General features: G+C 35.4%; 1 protein-coding gene across 1 annotated transcript in view; it reads left to right on the top strand.

Annotated features, from left to right (window-relative positions):
* LOC148956952 (uncharacterized) overlaps positions 1 to 22,118 on the top strand; it is a 73,829-nt gene that overhangs the window by 16,595 nt on the left and 35,116 nt on the right. The window contains exons 2-5 of the mRNA XM_089096946.1: positions 536 to 653; positions 8,126 to 8,222; positions 10,595 to 10,698; positions 13,129 to 13,219. Coding sequence (XP_088953072.1) covers positions 536 to 653; positions 8,126 to 8,222; positions 10,595 to 10,698; positions 13,129 to 13,219 — 410 coding nt within the window. The remainder of the gene's footprint in view (positions 1 to 535; positions 654 to 8,125; positions 8,223 to 10,594; positions 10,699 to 13,128; positions 13,220 to 22,118) is intronic.

Genomic DNA, 22,118 nt, shown 5'->3' with positions numbered 1-22,118 from the left:
GCGTGCCTGGCGTGGCAGAAACGGTAAACGAGGTCACAGAAAGAAGGCAGCCCACCGAGTAAATCCGTTTAAACTGTAAAATAAATTCTACTTCCATCAAGATACTCATAATTATATAAATTATTTTAGGAATAAAGTTTTTCCAAATGTTATTACAAATCTGAGCCCCTATGGTTGATTAATCGATAATAATTACTGAGTTATTTCATTAGTTAATTATCGATTTATTGTGCTGATTCATTAATTTAACTAATTGATTCATATCGAAGAAATGATTTAGAATTTTGGGGAAGAGTATGTCACAACCTTAAAAAGGGATAAATAGGAAAATTATGTAGGAAAACATAGTAGAGATTGTAAAATTCAACATTAATATTGGTATTAAATGGACTGTTGTCATGTTTTTCCCTTATCTCCTAAGGTTTAGATTTGTTTGCCCTTCTGAAAGTACTTGGATTTTATGCGTCTCCGCTAATTTCGTAAATCTATCATAAATCGTTTTAACTGTTGTACTTTTTTGTATCATCTTTTTCAGATAAGTAGGATGTCTTCTAAGCCATTGCTATTACGGGACCTGAACGAGTATCTGCTCTGTAAACTTTGTTTTGGCTACTTGATAGATGCCACTACGATTACGGAGTGTTTGCATTCTTGTGAGTATTATAGGCTAATCTTGTGCTCATGAGCAGATAAAATGTGCATGGATTTATTTTGAGGGGACTTGCTATTGGGAGGAGTGAAACAATCAAGGATAGGAGAAAAGGTACTTGTGTATTATGTAGTACACACTCGAGAATTTGGATCTAGAGTTCAGACAATAAGCCGATTTATACATGTCAGTATTTGAAGAAAATTAGCTTAGGCTCAGTTGAAATCTACGTTGTAGGCAAATTTTTATTAAATATTTAATATGCAGAGATGGTATTTTGGTTGGGTTTGGTATTTAATATAATGCGTTCTGTGCGGCTCCCTACCATAATTCTTTATTGCAGTTGTCATAACTTTGTTACTAAAGTGTTGTATTTTCATCTTACTTTTTTATGTTTCATTAGGATTAATCTAACTTCACTTTTTGAGTGTGTACCATATAATACACAAGTACCGGAGAAAATTTTGACTTTAGTACATATCGTAAGCATTTCAATCTTTGGGGAGGGAGCTCAGACCTGAAGACCTCGTTCCGTTTGTGCCGTTTTCTAGGATTCTATTCCGCTTTCTAGGGCTACAGTGAGAGAAATGTTGAGATGGCTAGGATACTGTCCTGAAGATGACAGATCGTCAACCATCTTCAATCACTCATCTGCAAACAGTCCCTATCGGCCAACCATTTAAGACCAAACGAAAATCAAGTCGTCTCCAAATTGGGTGAGAGGATGTTGTAAGGAAAGATTTAAGGGGAATTTGAGCTTATTGGGCGGGTGATCCCTTATATCGGAAACATTTAGCCTTTATTACCACAAACACCCTGTTTCTTGTAGTTACTATAAATTGTTTTAATCTAGAAGATATGATATGTAACCTAGCTTTAATCCAAGAACAGCCAAAGGAACTTGACTGGTTGTTCTTCTGTGCATTTCCGAGTTTTGCCCCAGAGTTTGTACCTGAATGCTACGCATAGCCACTGTTGCCATATTGGCTTATTTCCGGCCAAACTGGCGTGTTTTTATGATGACTGGCGGGAAAATTTTGAGTCATCTCGCCAGACCTGAACCTCGGCATGTTTTAATTGATCCGGCGTAATTTTGGCGTGGAATGCTTTATCCGAAAGAAATTATTTTCCTCATTTACTTTTATGTCATATAACAAAGCTTTAATCTTCGTATTTCATTCAACAGTATCAGCGTATTCTTTCCTTTCATAATAATTTTATTATAATCCATTCTGAAAACCAGACAAAAGAATTTGACATAGTATATATCAATATCCTTTTCCCCGAGTAAGACTATAAGAGTATCATTTCTTAATGTTTAATTAACTCGTATTGAGCTTAGACAACCCAATTTCATTAGTTATTGTTTGTCATTCTGACTTGGACACTGTACGGAACATTATTTAGTTAAAGAAAAATTCAAGTGGTTTGTTCTTGAGTATGAACTGGAACATTATTGTGTTGTGAGTTGAAGTTTTTTACTTTTGAAAGATGAAGCATAGCTAGCCTAATATACAATAGGCTAGTATGGATTTTATTATGGGATTGAGAATATCCCTACTTTGCTGTGAAAGGTAATAAGACCTATAAAATCATTTATGACAACTATATAAATAAGTTGGTACTCTTGCATTATATGGGCCTTTCTAAAAAGTCAAGTTTGGTTAATTATAATGAAATAAAATAAAATAGGATGAATATATGATTAATTAGAAACAAATTTGGGCTATATATTTGAGCATTAGGGGGGTGGGGGTAAAGCATAGCATATATTAAATACGTAACCCAACCTAATCTAGGTACCTCCCCCCCCTAAACCCCAAAAAACAACAGTTTAAATATCGTATACGCAATGAAAACCACGCTATCATTGTATTACTCTATAGCGGTTAACCTGTCAAAAACGGTTTTTTTGTGACTGGTTTCCTTGTAAAGGCCCATATAATGCAAGAGTACCAATAAGTTCCTCTGTTGGAGATTTCGGGCTTTAATATATAAAGGGTAAAGGTGCAGATTAGTGGCTCTTCACAATTATGTACTTCCGCCCTGTTTCTCTCCAAATGGCACTGACCTTTGATGATCTTAGAAATTCTTCATGTTATCAAAATGAAACTTTCAAAATTGATCTTCAGCTCATATTGGGTAGAGGGACAGTGTTTTAAACCTCATACCTTTTCTAAATCCTGATTTCTACAGTTTTAAAGACTTTTAATTTATATTTCTTAAATGGGAAAATATTTCTGGTGTGGCTGTGGCTTAAAATTCTGCTGAGATCATAGGAATTATTGTATCACAACATTTAGCTAACTATAGAACAGGTGTTTAAATACCACAGCGTAAGCTCATACCTTCAATAATTTTCTGTGTGATTTAGGAGAATAGCTAGAACGTAGCCAAAAATCAATTTTATTAAACCGCTAGTTTTTTTTCTAATAAAAATGCCCCTGCAAAGCGTAAATTTCTCCCTTTGCTAACAGAAAACCTTGAACTTCTACTTTAGGAGGAGCTGCTATGTGCTATTTAAAAGATAGAAGCAATTAACATTATGTTTTTTGATTTGTTGGAGGAAGCAATAATACTTTAAGCATATTCCTTGTGTTTGAAATATGTGAGTAGAATTACTATTTTACTATATATATCTCTAAAGCCCTTTTAAAGCGTCCTAAAGTCCCCTTTAGAACAACAGCACTAATGATTCACAGGTTCCAGAAACTTGCAGTTAAACTGTCTCACAATTGGACCTATAATAAGGATTTTTAGGCCTGTTCCTAGGGCTGATAGCACCCAGACTAAAATTAACCCGCGTGAAATGTCAACTGAGTAATGAAAACACTTTCCAAAAGTTAAGTTTTTGCAGCAACCCCCTCCCTTCACCCGGTTTTGGCCCTCGGGGTAGCCTACCCTGGATAATGGCTGTTTTCGAGTCATCAGTGTCTGAGATTTACCGCTATTTTGCTCGTCGCGACGCTACTAAAATGTGAGAATAGGGCTATTTTCCTTGGTAAACATTGAACCAATGGCTCGACCTACTATCATCAAAATCTCAAAATGGGAAATTCTGAACACATTTTTTTATTTTGAAACTTTCAGTGTTTAGACTAGTCGGTACTAGGTAATAAAGTGAGACAAAAAATCCTTTTCTGATAGCCATTAAAAAAATTTTGTTTTGTTTCGAGTGGTTTTTCCAAAATATCGCCAGATATCTCTCGTGGTTCATTAGTTTGTTTGTGTTATTTTTCGGCTTGTGTTTAGTTTTTTTTTGTTTGTTTGTTTGTGTTAGTTGTTTTGTGTTTTTGTTTGTGTTATTAACATTTAATTGAATCTTAAGCAGCTGCATAACTATGAATTTTATGCGATAATAATCCAAGGATATTTTATGTCTTCGGCTTGTGGTTGTTACTAGTATAGGACCAGCGTATCCATGGGAATAAGCTATATTAAGTTCTAGAAGTTTATAAAAAGGTTTCGCTGCTGTTTAACCATTATGATGCATAAACCTGCAGTTAAAAACAGGAAATTTGGCGGATCACGCAAAATGGTTGTTTTTCCGTTAAAACGGAGCAGGGTGAACCAAGGGTAAGCAAGCAAGGTACAAGTAGAGTTAGATTAAGGGCAACATTTTGTCTGGCTTTAGCAAAAAATTATATTTTAGGACTATTTCATTATGTGTAACACTAGCATATGGTACAATTAGTAGCACTTGTGATACAATTTTTCTTTTTGGCATGGACAAAATAATTAGGATTTTGAAAAAAGACAGAGGAATTAACAAAAAGGCCGGACCGGATTTGTCCGTATTTGTTTTGAAATATTAGCCCAAAGTTTGATATAACCAGGACCACCTTTTTGCTGTGTTCGTTTCGAAAGATTGGCGCTAAGTTTGCAATAACCAGATACAAAAGAAAAAATTAAGAATTTGACCTAAAACTAATCCGACTACTCTTAGCGGGAAAAAAAATTTTCGACTGTAGCGCTGAAAAGTGTTGTGAAACACATAAATTTCAGCAAATTTAGCACTTTAGGAACTGGCCGTGTCGACAGTCCTGGTTTTCAAAGACTGGCGTATTTTTGGCGTATTTTTCAAAGGTTCTTGCGTATTTTTTGTTTCTTCTTCTGACAACACTGCGCATCGCACAGATCACTCACAAAGTGAAGACAAAAAAGTTTGGATACAGAATAAAGGGGACACAGAACTCCGAAATCTCGTGATTCTTGGGAAGTTTGTACATCTTCCTTACATGAAATTACGTATTATATATTGAATCGTGGAATTATTACAATAATGTTCTTGAAGCTAGACTGTTTTTTCCGCTCTGACCCCCCCCCTCCCCTCGTATAGATTTCTATATACGTGGCGCATTTTGGAATTTTAGAATTATGAGGGACAATTTTTAATATGTATTGTGAAGACTTTGTCTATGCCGTCCTCTCACCGTAGATTTTTAAGATTTTCCTGGCAGTTGCGTATTCCTTCTATATAGTTCGTCTGTACTTTACTTTTGCGCAATAGTTTTGATAGAAAGTGTACTATGGAAACTATTCTATATATTGGAAGATTTGCTTGTCGCAAATGTCTGGGTAGCGAATGTGGTGGACGTGTCTCACTGTCATTTTAACAAAGTCACCACCCGGTCTGGCTATTTGGACCAGTGCACTAGCGCATTGTGAAGATTTTAGACAGACTTATAAACAGACTTTACCAAACTTCCCAGCATTCGAACCTACAGTCCCATGAAAATCTGTTTTTTTCTTTTGTAAAAAAAACCTATTTTTTCTTACTCTTTTACTCCGAGTTTTTTTTTTATAGTTTTCAATGGTAGTTCAGGATTTAGATAGAACGAAAGTTGGACTTTTCATAGATTAAATAAAAAAACAAGTTTTTTTTAACTGAAAGTAAGGAGCGACATTAAAACTTAAAACGAACAGAAATTATTCCGTATATGAAAGGGGCTGTCCCCTCCTCAACGCCTCGCCCTTTACGCTAAAGTTTTTCATTGTTTAAAAAAAACAGAGTTGTGATAAAGTCAAACTTTAGCGTAAAGAGCGAGGCGTTAAGGAGGGGACAGCCCATTTCATATACGGAATAATTTCTGTTCGTTTTAAGTTTTAATGTCGCTCCTTACTTTCAGTTAAAAAAACTTGTTTTTTTATTTAATTTTTGAACGTTTTTGAATAAATACAGGTTTTGATCTTGGCTCACCGTATATAAATAATTAAAACAAAATTTTCATATTAATTTACTTTTATTTGGTTAAATGGCATTCTTGAAAGTTGTTTAATTTTATTTACGAACGTTTTTATTAGTAATAAATATACGTAACTTACGAATTAACTTACGTCACGAACTTCTATATTCATATATTTTTAATACGTAAAATAGGGAGTTCACCCCCTATTCAATACCTTGCTCTTTAAGCGAAAGTTCGAATTTTGTTCCAATTCTTAAAAAATGATCGCTTAATCACAAAGGCCGTTAATTAGAATAAACAGCTCTTATGAAAGTACTAAAAAATCTTTGGCTTAAAGAGCGAGGTATTGACTAGGGGGTGAACCCAATCATATATGTAATATTTTCTGTTCGTTTAATGTTTTTATGTTGCTGCGGTTGCAGTTGAAAAACTTGTTTTTTTATATTTAATTTCTGATCTTTTTTTTAATAATGCTGGGAAGTCCGGCGTCCCCTTCATAGCAATGTCCCTTTCCCCATGAAAACTTCCCTCATGGAAAGATCCTCCCATATAACCCCCGAACCCCCCCCCCACAACCAGGAAATATCTCCCCTGAAAACGTCTGTATACTTCCCAATAACCAATACTACATGTTAACATTGGGTAAAGTTCATAACTTTCAGCCCTCCCCCTGGGAACTTCGTAGGATTAAGTCATCCTAAAAGACATACTTATAATATTTTCGAACATGCTGAACAAAATGCCTATCTCAAAATTTTTATCGGGTGACTTTGGAAAAAAATGAGCGTGGGAGGGGGCCTAGTTGCCCTCCATTTTTCTGGTCACTTAAAAAGGCCACTAGAATTTTTAATTTCCATTCCAATGAGCCCTCTCACGATATTCTAGGACAACTGGGTCGATACGATCACCCTTGGGGAAAAAAAACAAAAAAACAAATAAACACGCACCCGTGATCTTTCTTCTGGCAAAAAATGCAAAATTCCACATTTTTGTAGATAGGAGCTTGAAACCTCTACAGTAGGGTTCTCTGATACGCGGAATATGATGGTGTGATTTTCATTAAGGTTCTATTACTTTTAGAGAGTCTTTCCCCCTTTTTTCGAAAATCAGCCAAATTTTCTCTGGCGCGTAACTTTTGATGGGTAGGATTAAACTTGATGAAACTTATATATTTGAAATCAGAATTAACATCTGATTCTTTTGATGTATTTATTTGTATCAAAATATCGTTTTCTAGAGTTTCGGTTACCATTGAGCCGGGTCGCTCCTTACTTACAGTTCGTTACCACGAACTGTTTGATATAGCCTGTATCTTTTGACTATAAGTTCATCCTTTTCCTACTTATTAAGAGATAAGAATAGACAGGCATATTTATATTTAATTTAAACAAATATATTTTTCTTACCTTTATCTTCAATAACTTTATAGTTTTCAATGGGTATTAGGCTGTCAGGTGCTAGGCTTATATGGTTTAATGCATACTTTTCCTTACTTTTTTCTTCAGTTGGTTCAGAGTTTTCAGTGGGTGTTAGGCTTCAGATTGAATGAAACTATAGGTTTTCACAGATATACAAATTTTGATTATAGGTTATCTCCCAATTTCCTGGATGGATCAAGAAACAGCAAAAAATGCTAGGATCTAGGGCAAATTCAATTGTTTTCACAATATACAGATTTTAGAAATGTGCCGATTTTAACACATTTTTTTTTATAATTCCGTTCATAGCAACATATATAAACATTTTGTGTTTAACCATCAAACCATCCGTACTCCATTGGTAAAATACTCGCCTGCAACGTGGACAGCTAGCATTCGAATAACACATGGTGTATTTGTTGTCCTAGATTCTCGTATTTTTTTTCAAATTTGTTTTTCCTATGATTATACAACGTTACCGTAAAGTAACGTAATGTCACGTAACTTAACCCAATGTGGTTAGGAACATATCGTCTTAAGTTATACTAGCATGATGGATCCTACAGTGTAGTGTGGAGACACCATCCCTGAAAAATTCTGGTTTTTACTATCACTGGGAATTTAAACCGATGAAGTTAGTGTCATTAAGATTCTTCAGATATCTTTCAAAAACTGAGTAGGCCTACTAATAAAAACGAGGATTCACCTTAATGTGACTTATTTTCTGTCTTCCGTAAAAATGCCACAGAACCAATCGAATTGCTATTTCTCTGTAATTTTAGTCATTTGATTATTATTTTTGATAATATTTCCCCACTATGCTTTAAAAAAAGGCCCAAGGCTTTATATTAATAAGTTCTGTGTTTCAGTTTGCAAGTCATGTATCGTAAAGTACTTGGAAGGAAGTAATTTTTGTCCTGCGTGTGATGTTCAGGTGCACAAAGCCAAACCCCTCATGCATATTAGGTAAGCTTTGCAGTGCTGTTAATTGTTTTAGATTATAAGTATATTTAGGCTATGATCAGGCCAGGATTTACACATGGGCCCAGTAGGCCCGGACCTAGGGCTCAAAGTGCCAGAGGGCGCAATAAAACACTAAGCGATTTTTTTTCTTAACAAAGATTGGACTGATGTGATTTATCGTCAAAGTGCCAGATGCACTTTGCTGCTGGGCTGCCTATTCACAGAAAAGTGATTTTAAAACAACACAGGAATTCCGTAGCCACTTGTAAACTGTCAGATATCTCCCAAGAATGGCAGCTGAGAACTCGGTACCACCTCTCTCTTGCATTACTTTTGGCTCATCACTCATCAGTTGCCTTCTGTCCAGGGCTTCCACTATCCCCGAATTTCCCCGTAAATTCGGGGACTTCCCCGTAAATCGCTTGGGCCTAGGGGTGCCAATAACGCTTAACCTAGTGGCATTAAAGACTTCTGCGACAACTACGACAACTCCTTCTATATGTTTCTACGACAACTCCTTCTTTGCACATTGAAGTTATAGGCTACAGTCCTTTATCTTGGCAGGTACTATCTGTAATTTTGTCTCATTTCATTTTAGTTTTTAATGGGTCTAGAGTCGCCACAACACAGTCGTCCAAAATAATCTGTGTAGTTTTTAATTAAGTCATTCTCCTTCTTAGGGAGTCCCCTCCTTTTCTAAAAGTTAGAAAATTTTCTCAAGCCCTTTATGCTTGATAGCCAATCATAAATTTATAAATTTTATATAGGCTATTTGAAATCATCATAACAAGCCGATTCTTTTCATGTACTATATTCACTTTTTATCAACATTTTAAAAAGCTTTTCTTATTATAAGCACGAGTCGCTCTTTACTTACAGCTTGTTACCACAAAATGTTGATTAGAGTTTCAGAAGAGTCTATTGAAACATTGAAACTGATTTTGTGCTAAATTTTATCAGCTAAAAAGCCAAAATATGAGAACATTCTTTACCTCAGATCTTCAGTGTAGCACTGCCGCCATGAACGTGTGCTGAAATTTGTTTCGGAGTCCTTTTGTTTTCAGAGGGGGACAAGCTTGAAAGAAATAATGAAAAGCTGGGCTATTATTGGAAAAAAACACTGATAAACTAAAGGAATAACTAAATATTTTGGTTGGGTGAGTACAAGGGCTCAAAGTGCCCCCCTTGTCTGCATATATGCAGCATAAACATTGAGGGATAAAGAAAATCGGCTCTTTTGATATTTTTCCGTCTTAGCTTTTTTCGGTCTTGGCTAACCAGAAAGTACAGTGTTAGCGACGATGTTCGGTCAACTTAGCGAAGATATACGTCCCGGTTAACGACTTGCGTGAGGATCTATCGGTTTAATCCAATCATATTGTTTGGATTTTCACTTTTTTTTTTAGTCATTTTCGTAAAGACCATCTCCAATATTTATGCTTGTGTGAAATCCACTGTAAAAACAGCGAGGAAAACTGCGACTGTACAAGAGTACGAGACCTTATTTTACTGTATTTTATATCTGCATTGAGGTTAACATTTAATAAACTTGATGCTCACCTGCGTGATTAGGGGCTAATTATTTTATATAAGCTGTACTTTAATTACCTCTAGGTTAAACCTATTTAATTTTTTTTCTATTATCTAAGCTTAAACCTTTAAACAATCGATTTTTTTTATTTTTTATTTTTTTTATAGATTTTTGTTGCGAATTTCCAATCGTCACCGCCTGAACTAGTTAGGGTCTTTTTATTATTGCTTAATATATTGTGTAGCCTATTACTTCAGTAGGTATAGGCAAATGAAGACAAACTACGACAAGTAGTCGAATTATAAAGAAATATGTAAAGCTGTTATCGTAAAAATCGGGAAAATTTCAAATTTTTTCTGAAGGGTCCAAAGGCCTCTCCCCTGTAAACTTGCCCAAACTCTTGTCCTCTTTGAAAGTACTGTCTGTTGCGATCCTTTACTGTAAAATGGAAAAAATGCTTTACTCCTTGAAGCTGTTATCGCCGCCACATTTTATTTTTTGAAAAAATTGAATTTATGATTGTGGAACTTCACTTGTACTAAATAGCCGAAATAATACTTACCAATGAAATTGAGTCAAATTTGTACCAATGTAAGCCGTCTTTCTGGCATCCTAACAAAAATTGTTGTGAAGACTAAAAGTATTTAAAAATATATCCCTGCCTATAGATCCTCGATCGTGGTGGCTGCGATATATGTATCCTTTTGCAACGTCTTTTGTGCGTCTAGTTTCACTGGGGTTTTATTTTGTATCAGTTTCAATTGTTTCTGCATTTTAGTTTTAGTGTTATGATGTTTTTTTTATTAATACTATACTTTTTATTTTATATATTTTCTGTTTTAAGGCCAGATCGGACGCGCCAAGATTTGGTCTACAAACTGGTACCTGAATTATTCCGATCGGAAATGGCACGCCGGAAAGAGTTTTATTCAAAACATCCAGAAATAGGTATTTATTAGAAATTAGACTAACCAGGGCTAAGAAAGGCCATTTCAGGGCATAGACTATTGATTATTCCAACTATTGTTTGTCATCAGCTACATACGTAGAAATTTTTTGCTTTTATAGGAGGGAGGAGAAAATAAAAAAGAGGATAAGAACGACTGAACTATGCAAAACATGTTAAAAAATACGGGACAATTGGAAACCCCTCGATATTCGAGTGTTGGCAAAAATAAGGATGGGTCTTAAAGCCTCAGTTCTAACATGTCTGCTACCCGTCCTCGATTCTTTCGTATTTTCAAAGAATGCCAAAAAATAAGCGATCGATATTCTACCTTAAAAAGATATTCAAAGCATTTTTCTCCAAGAAAATTTCCAGGAAAATCCCCAAGAACTTAGCTGCGAACAAGACATACAAGCTGAATTTCACATAGTGACGTCACTGAGCCTGTTATGTTTGACAGAATCTGTTATATTCTGCCAAAATTTCGCCTAAAAAACTCCGCATATTACTGATTTTATTATGTGGACAAAGACCAATAGGAGGTGGGATTCAACAATTTGAAGTTTAACGCAATTCTTAAGAAAAACTAGGTGAATCTAAAATTGTTCTGTCACCTTGACTCTAGCGTTTAATGTATCTTGTCAATGCTGTCCCTGTAAATCAGGTGACTTTCAGAGGCTTCAATTCCCTAAAACTAGGGGGATGGCCAAAATGTATTTATTATTTTATTTTTTTTGGGTGGGGGGGGGGGGAATCTACAGAAATTGTTTTTTGTAGAATCTGTCTTTCTCTGTCTTTCTCTCTCTCTCTCTCTCTCTCTCTCTCTCTCTCTCTCTCTCTCTCTCTCTCTCTCTCTCTCTCTCTCTCTCTCTCTCTCTCTCTCTCTCTCTCTCTCTCTCTCTCTCTACATATAGCCTATATATATGTTAAGGCTCCGAACCTAAGTGATTAAATTTGAATCCCTTCTTTCCGATGTCCAAATTTGATTAAGTAATAAGTGTGATAGGTCTATTACTTCTTTTAAACGAGGTTTTAAGATTTTGGCCAATTCACGTATTAGAATTTGGCTTGCGGATGTGCTGATAATGTTGGATTTTGCTATTATTAAGTATCCTTGATTCAAAGTGTATTAATATAGACTGTTTTGTCTTTTTATTTTGAACCTTACAAGTTATAGGAAAAGCGTCTCCGTCCACTTCTACAATACTCTGCACTTTTCCCCGTATAGTCACGATAACAACAATCTATTAAGGGGTGGGGTTTGATTTGCTTTGTCAGCAGTCATTGGCTGTAGTCCACGTGAGTGCCCTATGGATTGTTAATGGAACTGCGGAAAATCGATTATTATCCTTCTTGCATGGAAGATGGAAATTAAGCCCTGTTTTACAAAGAAGCCATCGTTTCTGATTGACTATAATGGTTGTACCGACAGCTGTAACGTAGTAAGGAGTGGGTAACGGCCCATAGAAACCGAGCGTTTAAAAACACGTTTGAAAAATAAAACGTGAAAAAACTGTGCAGAGGAGAAAAAAAAAATCGCCATTCGATGCTGACTCAGTAATGATAACTATTATTTCGATCAATCTTAATAGTTATTTAAATTTAAGTTACTGTGACTATTTATTAAGATACCCGACTAGAAAGTAATTATAAGTCTTAATAAGTATAAGTCTTAATAAACAGATATTTTTACCCAAACAGGGTCAAAATGCAATGAAATGTAAATTTTAAGATAACCAGTCGATTTTTAATGGTCTAAAACTTTAAACAGTAGGTTTTCAATCCCTTTCTTCATCATTTAATGAAATCTTTTAATTTCACAGACTAGACCTTGCAGTAGTTTTTCTAACACCTGACATCAAATTCCTTTTATTTTATATTTTACTCTTCTTTGGTATACCTTGCCCCCCCCCCCTAGATTATGAGACCTAAAACCGCTATTGGAGTTAGGGGAATGAGACCATCAAAGATGTTTAGAAATTACAATTTGGCTGAGTTTCTGATTTCACCTCAACTACTTTCTTTAAAATATCAAACAGTTTGTCTTGAAAGCGAGATACCCTAACATCTAAAAGATGGGGAATAAAATTGTACTTTTTGAGGTACGAAACCCTCTCCCACGAACATCTTTTGATGCCCCTTAATGTTTTTCTGTTTAGCCTACTGTTCAAATACAATAGAATGCAAATGGCCATAAAAGACGCCAATCGACACGCCAATAAGGGTGTTTACTACAAGTCCTCAAGGGAGAAATTGGAATCCCTCCCCGAAATTTCGGAATTTTGAATATTTCTTACAATTTGTGAATTTTGTATCGACTTTGTCACCTTCCTGAAATGTGTTGGCTCCCCAAATAAATAGTTTCGTATTTGCCCGAGATATCTCTATAGAGACTGGTTTCCTTGTATTTAATTTATAAATTTTTCTTTTAGGTTCTATTCCAGAAGGAGTTATTTGTTCAAGAATGCTGTTTTTCTCGCCTAATGACCAAATTTCTCTATCAGTAGAATATATAGACTCGAGGTAAAAACCTGCTTTGTTCAAAAATTTTCGTAGTCATGGGTGTTGGGGTACCAGTCTTACCATCTTGAGTTGCAACCATGCTCCATTACTGTGATAAAGGCCCGAGTTGTACTATACATCAGGGGTGGATCCAGGGGGGCTTTGGCCAGTGGTGGATCCAGGAGGCGAGGGGACGCCCCCCTCCTAACGTTGTTGAAAGTAGTGTAATTTACTTAATTAACGCAAGTTTGCGTTAATTCAACTTGCTCCTAATGCAAGTTATCGGATCAACCTATTTTGCCCCCCCCTTAAAAAGTCATGGATCCGCCCCTGCTTTAGCACTCTGGATCCCCCCCTGAAGGTTTTTCTGGTGCCCTCATTTGTTTTTCTTTTTACCCCTTTCTTTAAATAAACTGGTCAATTTGGTCAATTGTTGGCGCCCTTGGCACATTGCCCCCCCCCCACGAATTTGCTCTAGATCCACCTTTGATATTCATAGGGTTTATCTTAAAAGATTTGTTTTTAACTTTATTATTTATGTCACTGATTTATTTTTGTAAAACAATCATATTATTCCTTAAGTGTATGATAGAAATGGGAGTCAAAGGACTCCATCCAGCCTTTAAAAAGGCGAATTGTCCCGTTGTATTCTTTTGTGAAATTTTGAGCTTGTATAAAAAGGAAAAAGTTTCTAAGGCAAGTTGCGTGATTTTTTTTTAAGTAGTGTCTCTTTTTGGAGGAATTATCATTATTTCAGGTTGAATTGTAAGAGATATGTCATTCATGACCAGCTCTATTAATATCTCTAAGAAAAATTGGTCGTTAGAAAATGGATTACCGTCTTGGGAACAAGCTTTTTCAACCATAGAATCTGCCAATTGTTTCCGGCTCGTAATTGAACTTTAAATCACAAACTGTATAAACCACTTTTAGAAAAACAATATTTTGATCGTTTCTGTAACTGCTGGCATCTTCTCAAGAGAATGGCTTTGAACCCCCCCCTCCCCCTAAAAAAAATCTTGATGTTTACGGTTTTCTACATGATTATTTTTATAATTTACAACATTCCTTTGTTTTTCTTACTATTGTCCTGTTTTTAATTTTGAAAATTCGGGGGAAATTCTGGCGAGATAATATGGAACTCAGGCAAAATATATATATATATATATATATATATATATATATATATATATATATATATATATATATATATATATATATATATATATATATATATATATATATATATATATATATATATATATATATATATATATATATATATATATATATATATATATATATATATATATATATATATATATATATATATATATATATATATATATATATATATATATATATATATATATATATATATATATATATATATATATATATATATATATATATATATAACTGGGGATAGAAAAATAGGGATATGCCTAGTCAGTGATGTCAATAGTGCTTCTTAACTAGAAGGAGCCATGCAGACCTAACATTTGACGTGCTTTCCCGCAGCCTTTTCCAAATGCCTAGATAGTCACCAGACATTACTAGACATTACTAAGTCACCCGATTAAAATTTTCTGATAGACATTTTGTTCAGTATAGTCGAAAAATCTAATAACTACGTCTTTAGGTGTAAAATGTATCCTCACAGTCCCCGGGGGAAGAGCTGCAAGTTGTGAACTTTTCCCATGGTTTACATATAGTATTTGTTATTGGAAAGTATGCAGCCATTTTTTGATTAGAGATTAAAGTCTTATTCAAATGGAAAAAGGCTAAGCATAACTTTTCACGGTGAATCGTCCACAAGCATTTTTACAGAGAGGGGAGACTCTAAGCGGGGATGGAACTGTCCGGAGGGAATTTGAAGGGGGGGGTGCAATTTACGTTGGATGAAATTTCCACAGAAGATTTTTCCGTCTGGGGAGGGGTATATTTCATAGAGGGGAGCCACATTTACTAGTATTATTTTAAAAACGAACAGAAATTATGCCATACAGGAAGGGTTGCCCCTCCTCAGTACCTTACTCTTTACGCTAAAGTTTGAATATTTTCTGAAATTGAAACATTGGGCTGTTTATTAGAATAGGAAGATTTTTTAAAAGTGCTAACAGCTTTAGCGTAAAGAGCAAGGTTTTGAGGAGGCGGTATCCCTTCATATCCGGAATAAATCTGCCAAAATCTATATGCATTTTTTTTCACGTACGATGAGCCAAATTCGAACCTGCATTAGTTGAAAAACGTTCAGAAATTAAATAAAAAAACAAGTTTTTTTTAGCTGAAAGTAAGGAGCACCATTAAAACCTAAAACGAACTGAAATTATTCCGTATATGAAAGGGACTGTCCCCTCCTCAATGCTTCGCTCTTTACGCTAAAGTTTGACTCTTTCTCACAATTCTACTTTTTAAAACAATGAAAAACTTTAGCGTAAGAGCGAGGCGTTGATGAGGGGACAGCCCCTTTCATATACGGAATAATTTCTGTTCGTTTTAGGTTTTAATGTCGCTCGTTACTTTCAGTTAAAAAAAACTAACTTTTGAAAAACTTTTTTTCTATTTAATTTTGGAAGAAAGTTTGAAACGATTATTCGTATTTTTTTTCCCAGCACTACCGGGGCACCGAAGTAGCGTAGATAGCTATATAAGAGCTCGTTTCAAAGCTAATGCTTACATCTTATCATAATGCTTACGCTTTGTATAATTTTTCATGACAGCGCCATCGTAAGGTGGCATATGACACGAAAAAATAAGACTTTCTGTCGTATGAAATCTCCCTGGCCAGAAATACAAAACCAGTATGCAATATCTCCCTGTTGCTTGCTCTATCTCCCAATCCCCTTTGTAAATGAAATTGAAAGCACGGGTTTTAAAAAGAATTGCCTGGGTTAAAGACGTTTTTTCTCAAATTCAATACTTATTCACGAATAACAGTAAATGCTATTTATGTTTATCATAACAGTAAAGGCAGAGTACCAGAATATATTTTGGAGGATTTGGAAAAGAGCTTGAAACCCCAATATACCTTTTTTTCAGCACTAGTAAGACACGGCAACATCATAGAGCTATTGAAATATCTAGTCATGTGAAGTTTCCGTAATTCGGGTTTTGCAAACCCTGTCCCGTATTGGTATGCATGAGTTAATCATTGAATTTGGCGGTATACCCAGGCCCATCCTTATAAAGCAGGAAGGGGGCTGCTCTCCCCCTGAATTCGGAGAATCTTCCTTTTTTAGCCTTGTATTCCTCACTTATAGACGATGTTATATTATATATATAATTCTCCACAAGGACAATTTTCCGTACCAAGGAAAATTTCAAGTGTAATTTTCAAGGACAAATTTTACAAGAGGGGGGTTCCCTGGCATGATCTTAAAATTATCAAAAATTAAATAAAGAAAAACAAGTTTTTTTCAACTGAAAATAAGCAGTAACATTAAAACTATAATATATAATATAATACTAGAATAATATATAATATAAAACTAGAATAATATGATTTTAACGATGAGTTCTCCTAAAATGTAGCAGACCCAGAAGTAAAATTAACATAAGTATAATGGGTACTTGTCGGCTATTGGAAACACATGCAATAATTACACTTAGGTTACATCTCAGAAAACAGGTTTCAAAGTTAGAAAAACAAGAGATAGACGATACAATGCATTGGACTTAGACAATATGCATTAGATTTATATAATCTGGGCTATGTATTTGCAAATTAGGGGGGGGGGGTAGGCTACGTTACGTTGGGTTAGGTTTCCATAATTTTTTTTCTAAAGTATTATTTTACCATCATGTTTTGTTATATTTCATTCGGATTAACCTAACTTCACTTCATGGATGTGTTTCTAATAACCGACAAGTGCCGTGTAATCTCTTATGAAAAGTTCAAAATTTATCCAGCATTGCGGTGGAAAAATTGCAATATTAGCACTACAATTTTCCGTAAACTTTATTAACTACTCATCTAAAGTTTCTTCAGTTTTCTTAAATCTTTGTATATTTCATACTGGACAATATTCCATAAATAATGGAATTTTTATTTGCAACTTCTCATAGGTACCAAGGACAATATACCCCTTGAACTCCGTTTGACAAAATTGAAGGTTTTTTTTAAAGTCAAAATTTCGAGAGAGGTGCGAAGTCATCCCTATTATTTAATTTTTTTTTTTTTATTTATTTTTTTTGTTTTTTTTTACAAAAACTCAGGGTGATTTCTTTAGCTTTTTTCACCTATATTGGACAAAACTCTTTTTTTTAGGCTTTATTGTGTATATTTTTAAAACTTACATCGAACAAAAATCAATTTTAGAAAACGAAAGTTTTTCCTGGTAGAATCAGAGAATCAGAACAGGGAATAGTCTAGCCTTCTATGGGGTCTTTGTAATTCTTGAGGATTTTCATTGTTTGTTTGATTTTCGATAACATAGAAATGGCTGTTCCATCAGAGCATTCTACCAAGTTCGACAGTGAGAATCTATATATAGAAGCCTGCCGTGTGCCGAGTGCCGGGGTAATTGGTAATTAGAATTGTTGGCCTATTTTTTTCTAAAACATTTGAAATAAAAATATTATTGTATAGCAAATGCTAACAAACTAGCCGTTTCGTTCTTGAAAAATTATGACAAAAAAGTTAAATTTTTATCACGTTGCTGGGATGCTGGAGAATTAAATGGCGAATTAGATGAAGTATAAAAACTCGTAGGAATTAATGTTGGGATGTTTGTGAGGGGTGGCCCTTTACCTTGCGTTTCTGTTGTTAAGATGCGAATTCTGAAAAGTCAGTCATTCGCATCAGTTTGGCCGAAAACCTTTTAGGAACTACAGGCCCCCACCGTGATTAACAGTCCCCCACCGTGATTAACACGGTGATTTTATAATGAAAAGTTTAAAATTTATAACATCCTGCCCGGCACCAATGGACGATGGTACGACTAACGCAGTCAATACGATCTGTCAGTAGCTTTCTTTAGGGGGGAAGAACCTTTAGCCGGAATTTTCCATCGTGGAATCAAACAAGGGTTAGTGCTTTGCTCCGTTATACCTAACACAGCAATTAGAACACCCAAACGGTACCTACCACCATATGTGATAAACGGCATCGAAATCAATCCATTGATTCAGAGTGCAATTAATTGATTATAATCACATCTAAGGCAGGATTGGAGATTGCACCTACAAAAACGGATTTCCTAGTGGCTAGTAATATTGATTTTCAGCCTCATTCATTTAGGGTGGAATCGTAGGATTTGTTATTATTATTATTATTATTTTATTACATGTTGGTTGGACGGTTAAAGCTACGCTAGAGTTAATACTATCGTCTTCATTGGAAAAACTTGAAAAGAATAATTATAGCCTGCTAGTCAGGGTGAAAGGTCGCTTTGATAAGCAATCACTTTATAAAGTTTTTAATACAATGTTCACGCCTAGTGTATTTTTCATCTTTCTATTTTCGGAGATTTTAACTAAATGTAATAAAAAACGTATCCATGTGCATTTTTCCCGGTTTTGTAAATATTTTGGGGGGAATCCCTCTATAGTTCAGAAACAGGTATATTGTCCGAAAATATAAGATATTGTGTGTCACTATTAAAATAGGGTAGTCGTATGATCGATTTTTTAGGCGATCTGGAGAAAATGAAATTGATTATCGCCTTAACTATCTCGTTTGATGCATAATTAGTGTCTTCGCCACAGCCTTAGTAAAATTGAGCTATTCTTTATGAATTATTATGAATGTTGTTGTCGTCGTTTTGCTTCTCATTTCCCTTATTTCCTGTACTCCTCCACATACATTCATGTATATAAAAAGGGCAGAAATAGAGTATTACCTTCTCAACATCTAATTACCTTGACCATACACATTGACAACACAACAAAAAAAGCTTTACAGTGTTTGTGTGTGTTCGTTTCGTCCAATCTTACTTGGGGTCGTCCCAGAAAACACAATATTCCGGTTAAGCTAAAGCCAGGTACCAGTAATTTACAGGATATCAAGCTGCCTGCAAACAAAGAAAAAAGATTATTCCATGAGTCTGCCAACTTATTTAGGTGCAATCCCCCCAAACTTGGAGATTGCGGAAGGAATCCTTCCACTTCACTCGGGGAAATAACCTCCGCGTGCGTTTCTAAGTCTAGGAATAAACAATCGCATACAATATTTTCTTCCGTATTAACAATGGTAAAGAAAGAGTTTAGAGGCAAGGGTATCGAAAAGTTGTAATGAACTGGGCGTTTTATCTCACAGCGAATGCTAATGTGCAGCATTAGCAATAACGAAAAGTGTCATATCATGACAAAATAGGGAGGGAAACTATGGGAAATTGTTCCATCTCTAATCAAAGCAGTCCTGCATAAAGGACAGTATACCATTTCTCGACAATCAGGAGAGGGGTTTGCTCTTTTGCCGACTCAAATGCTGCCCATTTGTAAAATTGATGGAGCATTCACTGGGAAATAGAACTTTATTGACGTCACCAATATACTCGTGGAAGGTAGAGTATGAGGATTAGGAAGGAAGGTCCTTCCAATTTAGTTTTGACTTTGGTGAACACATAGACTGCCAAATTACCTGATGGTAGCTTTCTTAAACCTTTTCTTGCAAAGTTAGTATCTTAAGCAGGGGCGGATCCAGGATTTTTTTAGGGGGGGGGGCGCAAAATAGGTTGATCCGAAAAAAGGAATTAGGGGGGGGGGATACGTTGATCCGATAAACTTGCGTTAGGAGCAAGTTAATTAACGCCAACTTGAGTTAATTAAGTAAATTACTCAACTTTAGACTACGCTAGGGGGAGGGGGTCGCGCTCTCCTCTGGATCCGCTACTGATCTTAAGATGATTTTTCCTCAAATTCAGGGGGGGTGTAGAATCAGGCTGAAATCAGCTCTTTACACAACATTTCTATTAGTTTTACTTTTCTTTTCGTTTTTAAGCCACTGGAATGCCTTGTTTCTTAGCTCTGCCTTTATTGCTGTAACGAATCGAGCGGACATGTAAACCTAAGGCTTAAAATCCATGAAACGCACTTCTTCTTGCGCCAAAATGCAAAAGTTGGAGAGAAGAACACTGCAAGTCAACGAGTTAGCCTAAAGACTTTATGAACATCAAAAAAGCAATTGGAATCAAAAAGGTCTAGTGTAGATTGAAGATAGTTCATTAGAAATTACAATCATGCTCAGTCAGGGGCGGATCCAGGATTTTTTTTTTTAGGGGCGCGGCGCAAAATAGGTTGATCCGGTAAACAATTTTAGGGGGGGGGCAAAAGAGGTTGATCCAATAAACTTGCGTTAGGAGCAAGTTTAATTAACACAAACTTGAGCTAAATAAGTAAATTACACTACTTTAGACTACGCTAGGGGGGCCCCCCTCGGCCCCCTGGATCCGCCACTGTGCTCAGTTGTATGATTTCTATTAAAACCACAATGGAATTCGTAAAAATATCTTTAGAAGTAAATAATATTTAAGACCATCACCTTCTCGAAAAATTTGGTGAACACAGACAGCAGAAACATTGGCAGATAGTTTGCTGGATCATTTCGCAGCCCATCCCTATAAATTCTAATGACTTGATTGCTTGTGAATATTCGGAAAAATACCATGCTGAAAGGAGAGATTAATAATTTGGTTAGGGGAGAAATGTGGAAAGAAATGTTACTTAGACAGAAGTGGTTTTAGGGGGACAGAGGAGGAACTTGTCCCGAGCGCAGAAATTTTATATGTACAAAACTTCAAATAAATAATCTAACGGTTTTAATTATTTTGTAATTTTTGCAACTTTAGTTTTATTAAATTAAAGTAAAGGGCGCAGTTGGAAGTAAGTATAAGCAAATTGAATCCGAAATTTTAATTTTTCCTGTATCTTCATCACCATTCCTGGCAAATAAAAGTGAGTAGCCTGATTTTAAGCAATTTTAATTTGGATTTTAAGCAAAAACAAGTAAACGGAATTAAAGAATTGAAAACAATCAATCGAGACAATCAATAATTTTGCAGAGGCAGTAAGAAAAGTCAGATATCAAAAAATGGAAAATTTTGTTGATAAACGAAAAGTTTGGAAAAATTTGGCCTGAAAATTTTTGGGGAGACAGGGGGGTGGCTAATTAAGATTTTGCCCCGGGTGCAGGAGAGGCCAAAGCAGCCACTGAACTTAGGCCATCATGATACCCTAAAGGGGGGGGGGTCATGATCCAACAGAGAGGGGCCCACAGTCTGTCATAAAACAGTTTAAGTGCGTATTTACAGAATAGATCTTCGTTATCAACTTATATATTTCAACTAAATGTAGCCTGCATTTAAATGCAATGTTAAAAAAATAAACAGACATTTATCGACAAATGAGAAATATAATAATTAGGTTTCATAGGTAAAAAGGCTATTAGGGCTTTTTCATAAAAGATGATAAGGCTATCCTTTTACTTTTTATACAAGCGTCGTAATTTGACTGACTGACTTTTTTCTACAGATTTTGGGAATTGTCACATTAAAAAAGCTAAAGAAACAAGCATGCAAGTTTGCAGGGGCGGAGTGTGCAAGTGTTCAGGCTCCATATAAAATCCAAAAATTTCTCAAAATTCTTGGGATTAAAATTTTCATTGAATATAGCCTACCTTTATATGTATTTTCATTTAAAAACAACAAAATAGCGCCCCGATATTTTGAAAAATATATACCGTACATTTTCATGAATTGACACCACTGGGGCCAACGGCTCAAGGTCCCCATCTCCGTTTATGCCGTTCAAACAAGTTCTTAGGAACACCAGCTGATTATATGTGATCAGTATTTTGTAAATGTGCTAGCATAGGCTACATGTCTCACAGATTGAGAAAGAAAGTAAAGATGAAGGGTACTTGAGTATTATCCCGAACACACTCAAGAAGCTTGCTTTGTTTGATCTGAGTAAAATCGGC

Source organism: Artemia sp. Qi Xiang Cuo, chromosome 1, assembly GCF_049724085.1.
Source record: "Artemia sp. Qi Xiang Cuo chromosome 1, ASM4972408v1, whole genome shotgun sequence".
Classification (NCBI taxonomy): Eukaryota; Metazoa; Arthropoda; class Branchiopoda; order Anostraca; family Artemiidae; genus Artemia; species Artemia sp. Qi Xiang Cuo.
Note: the sequence above shows the minus strand (reverse complement) of the source record. Positions and strands in the feature narration are given on the sequence as shown.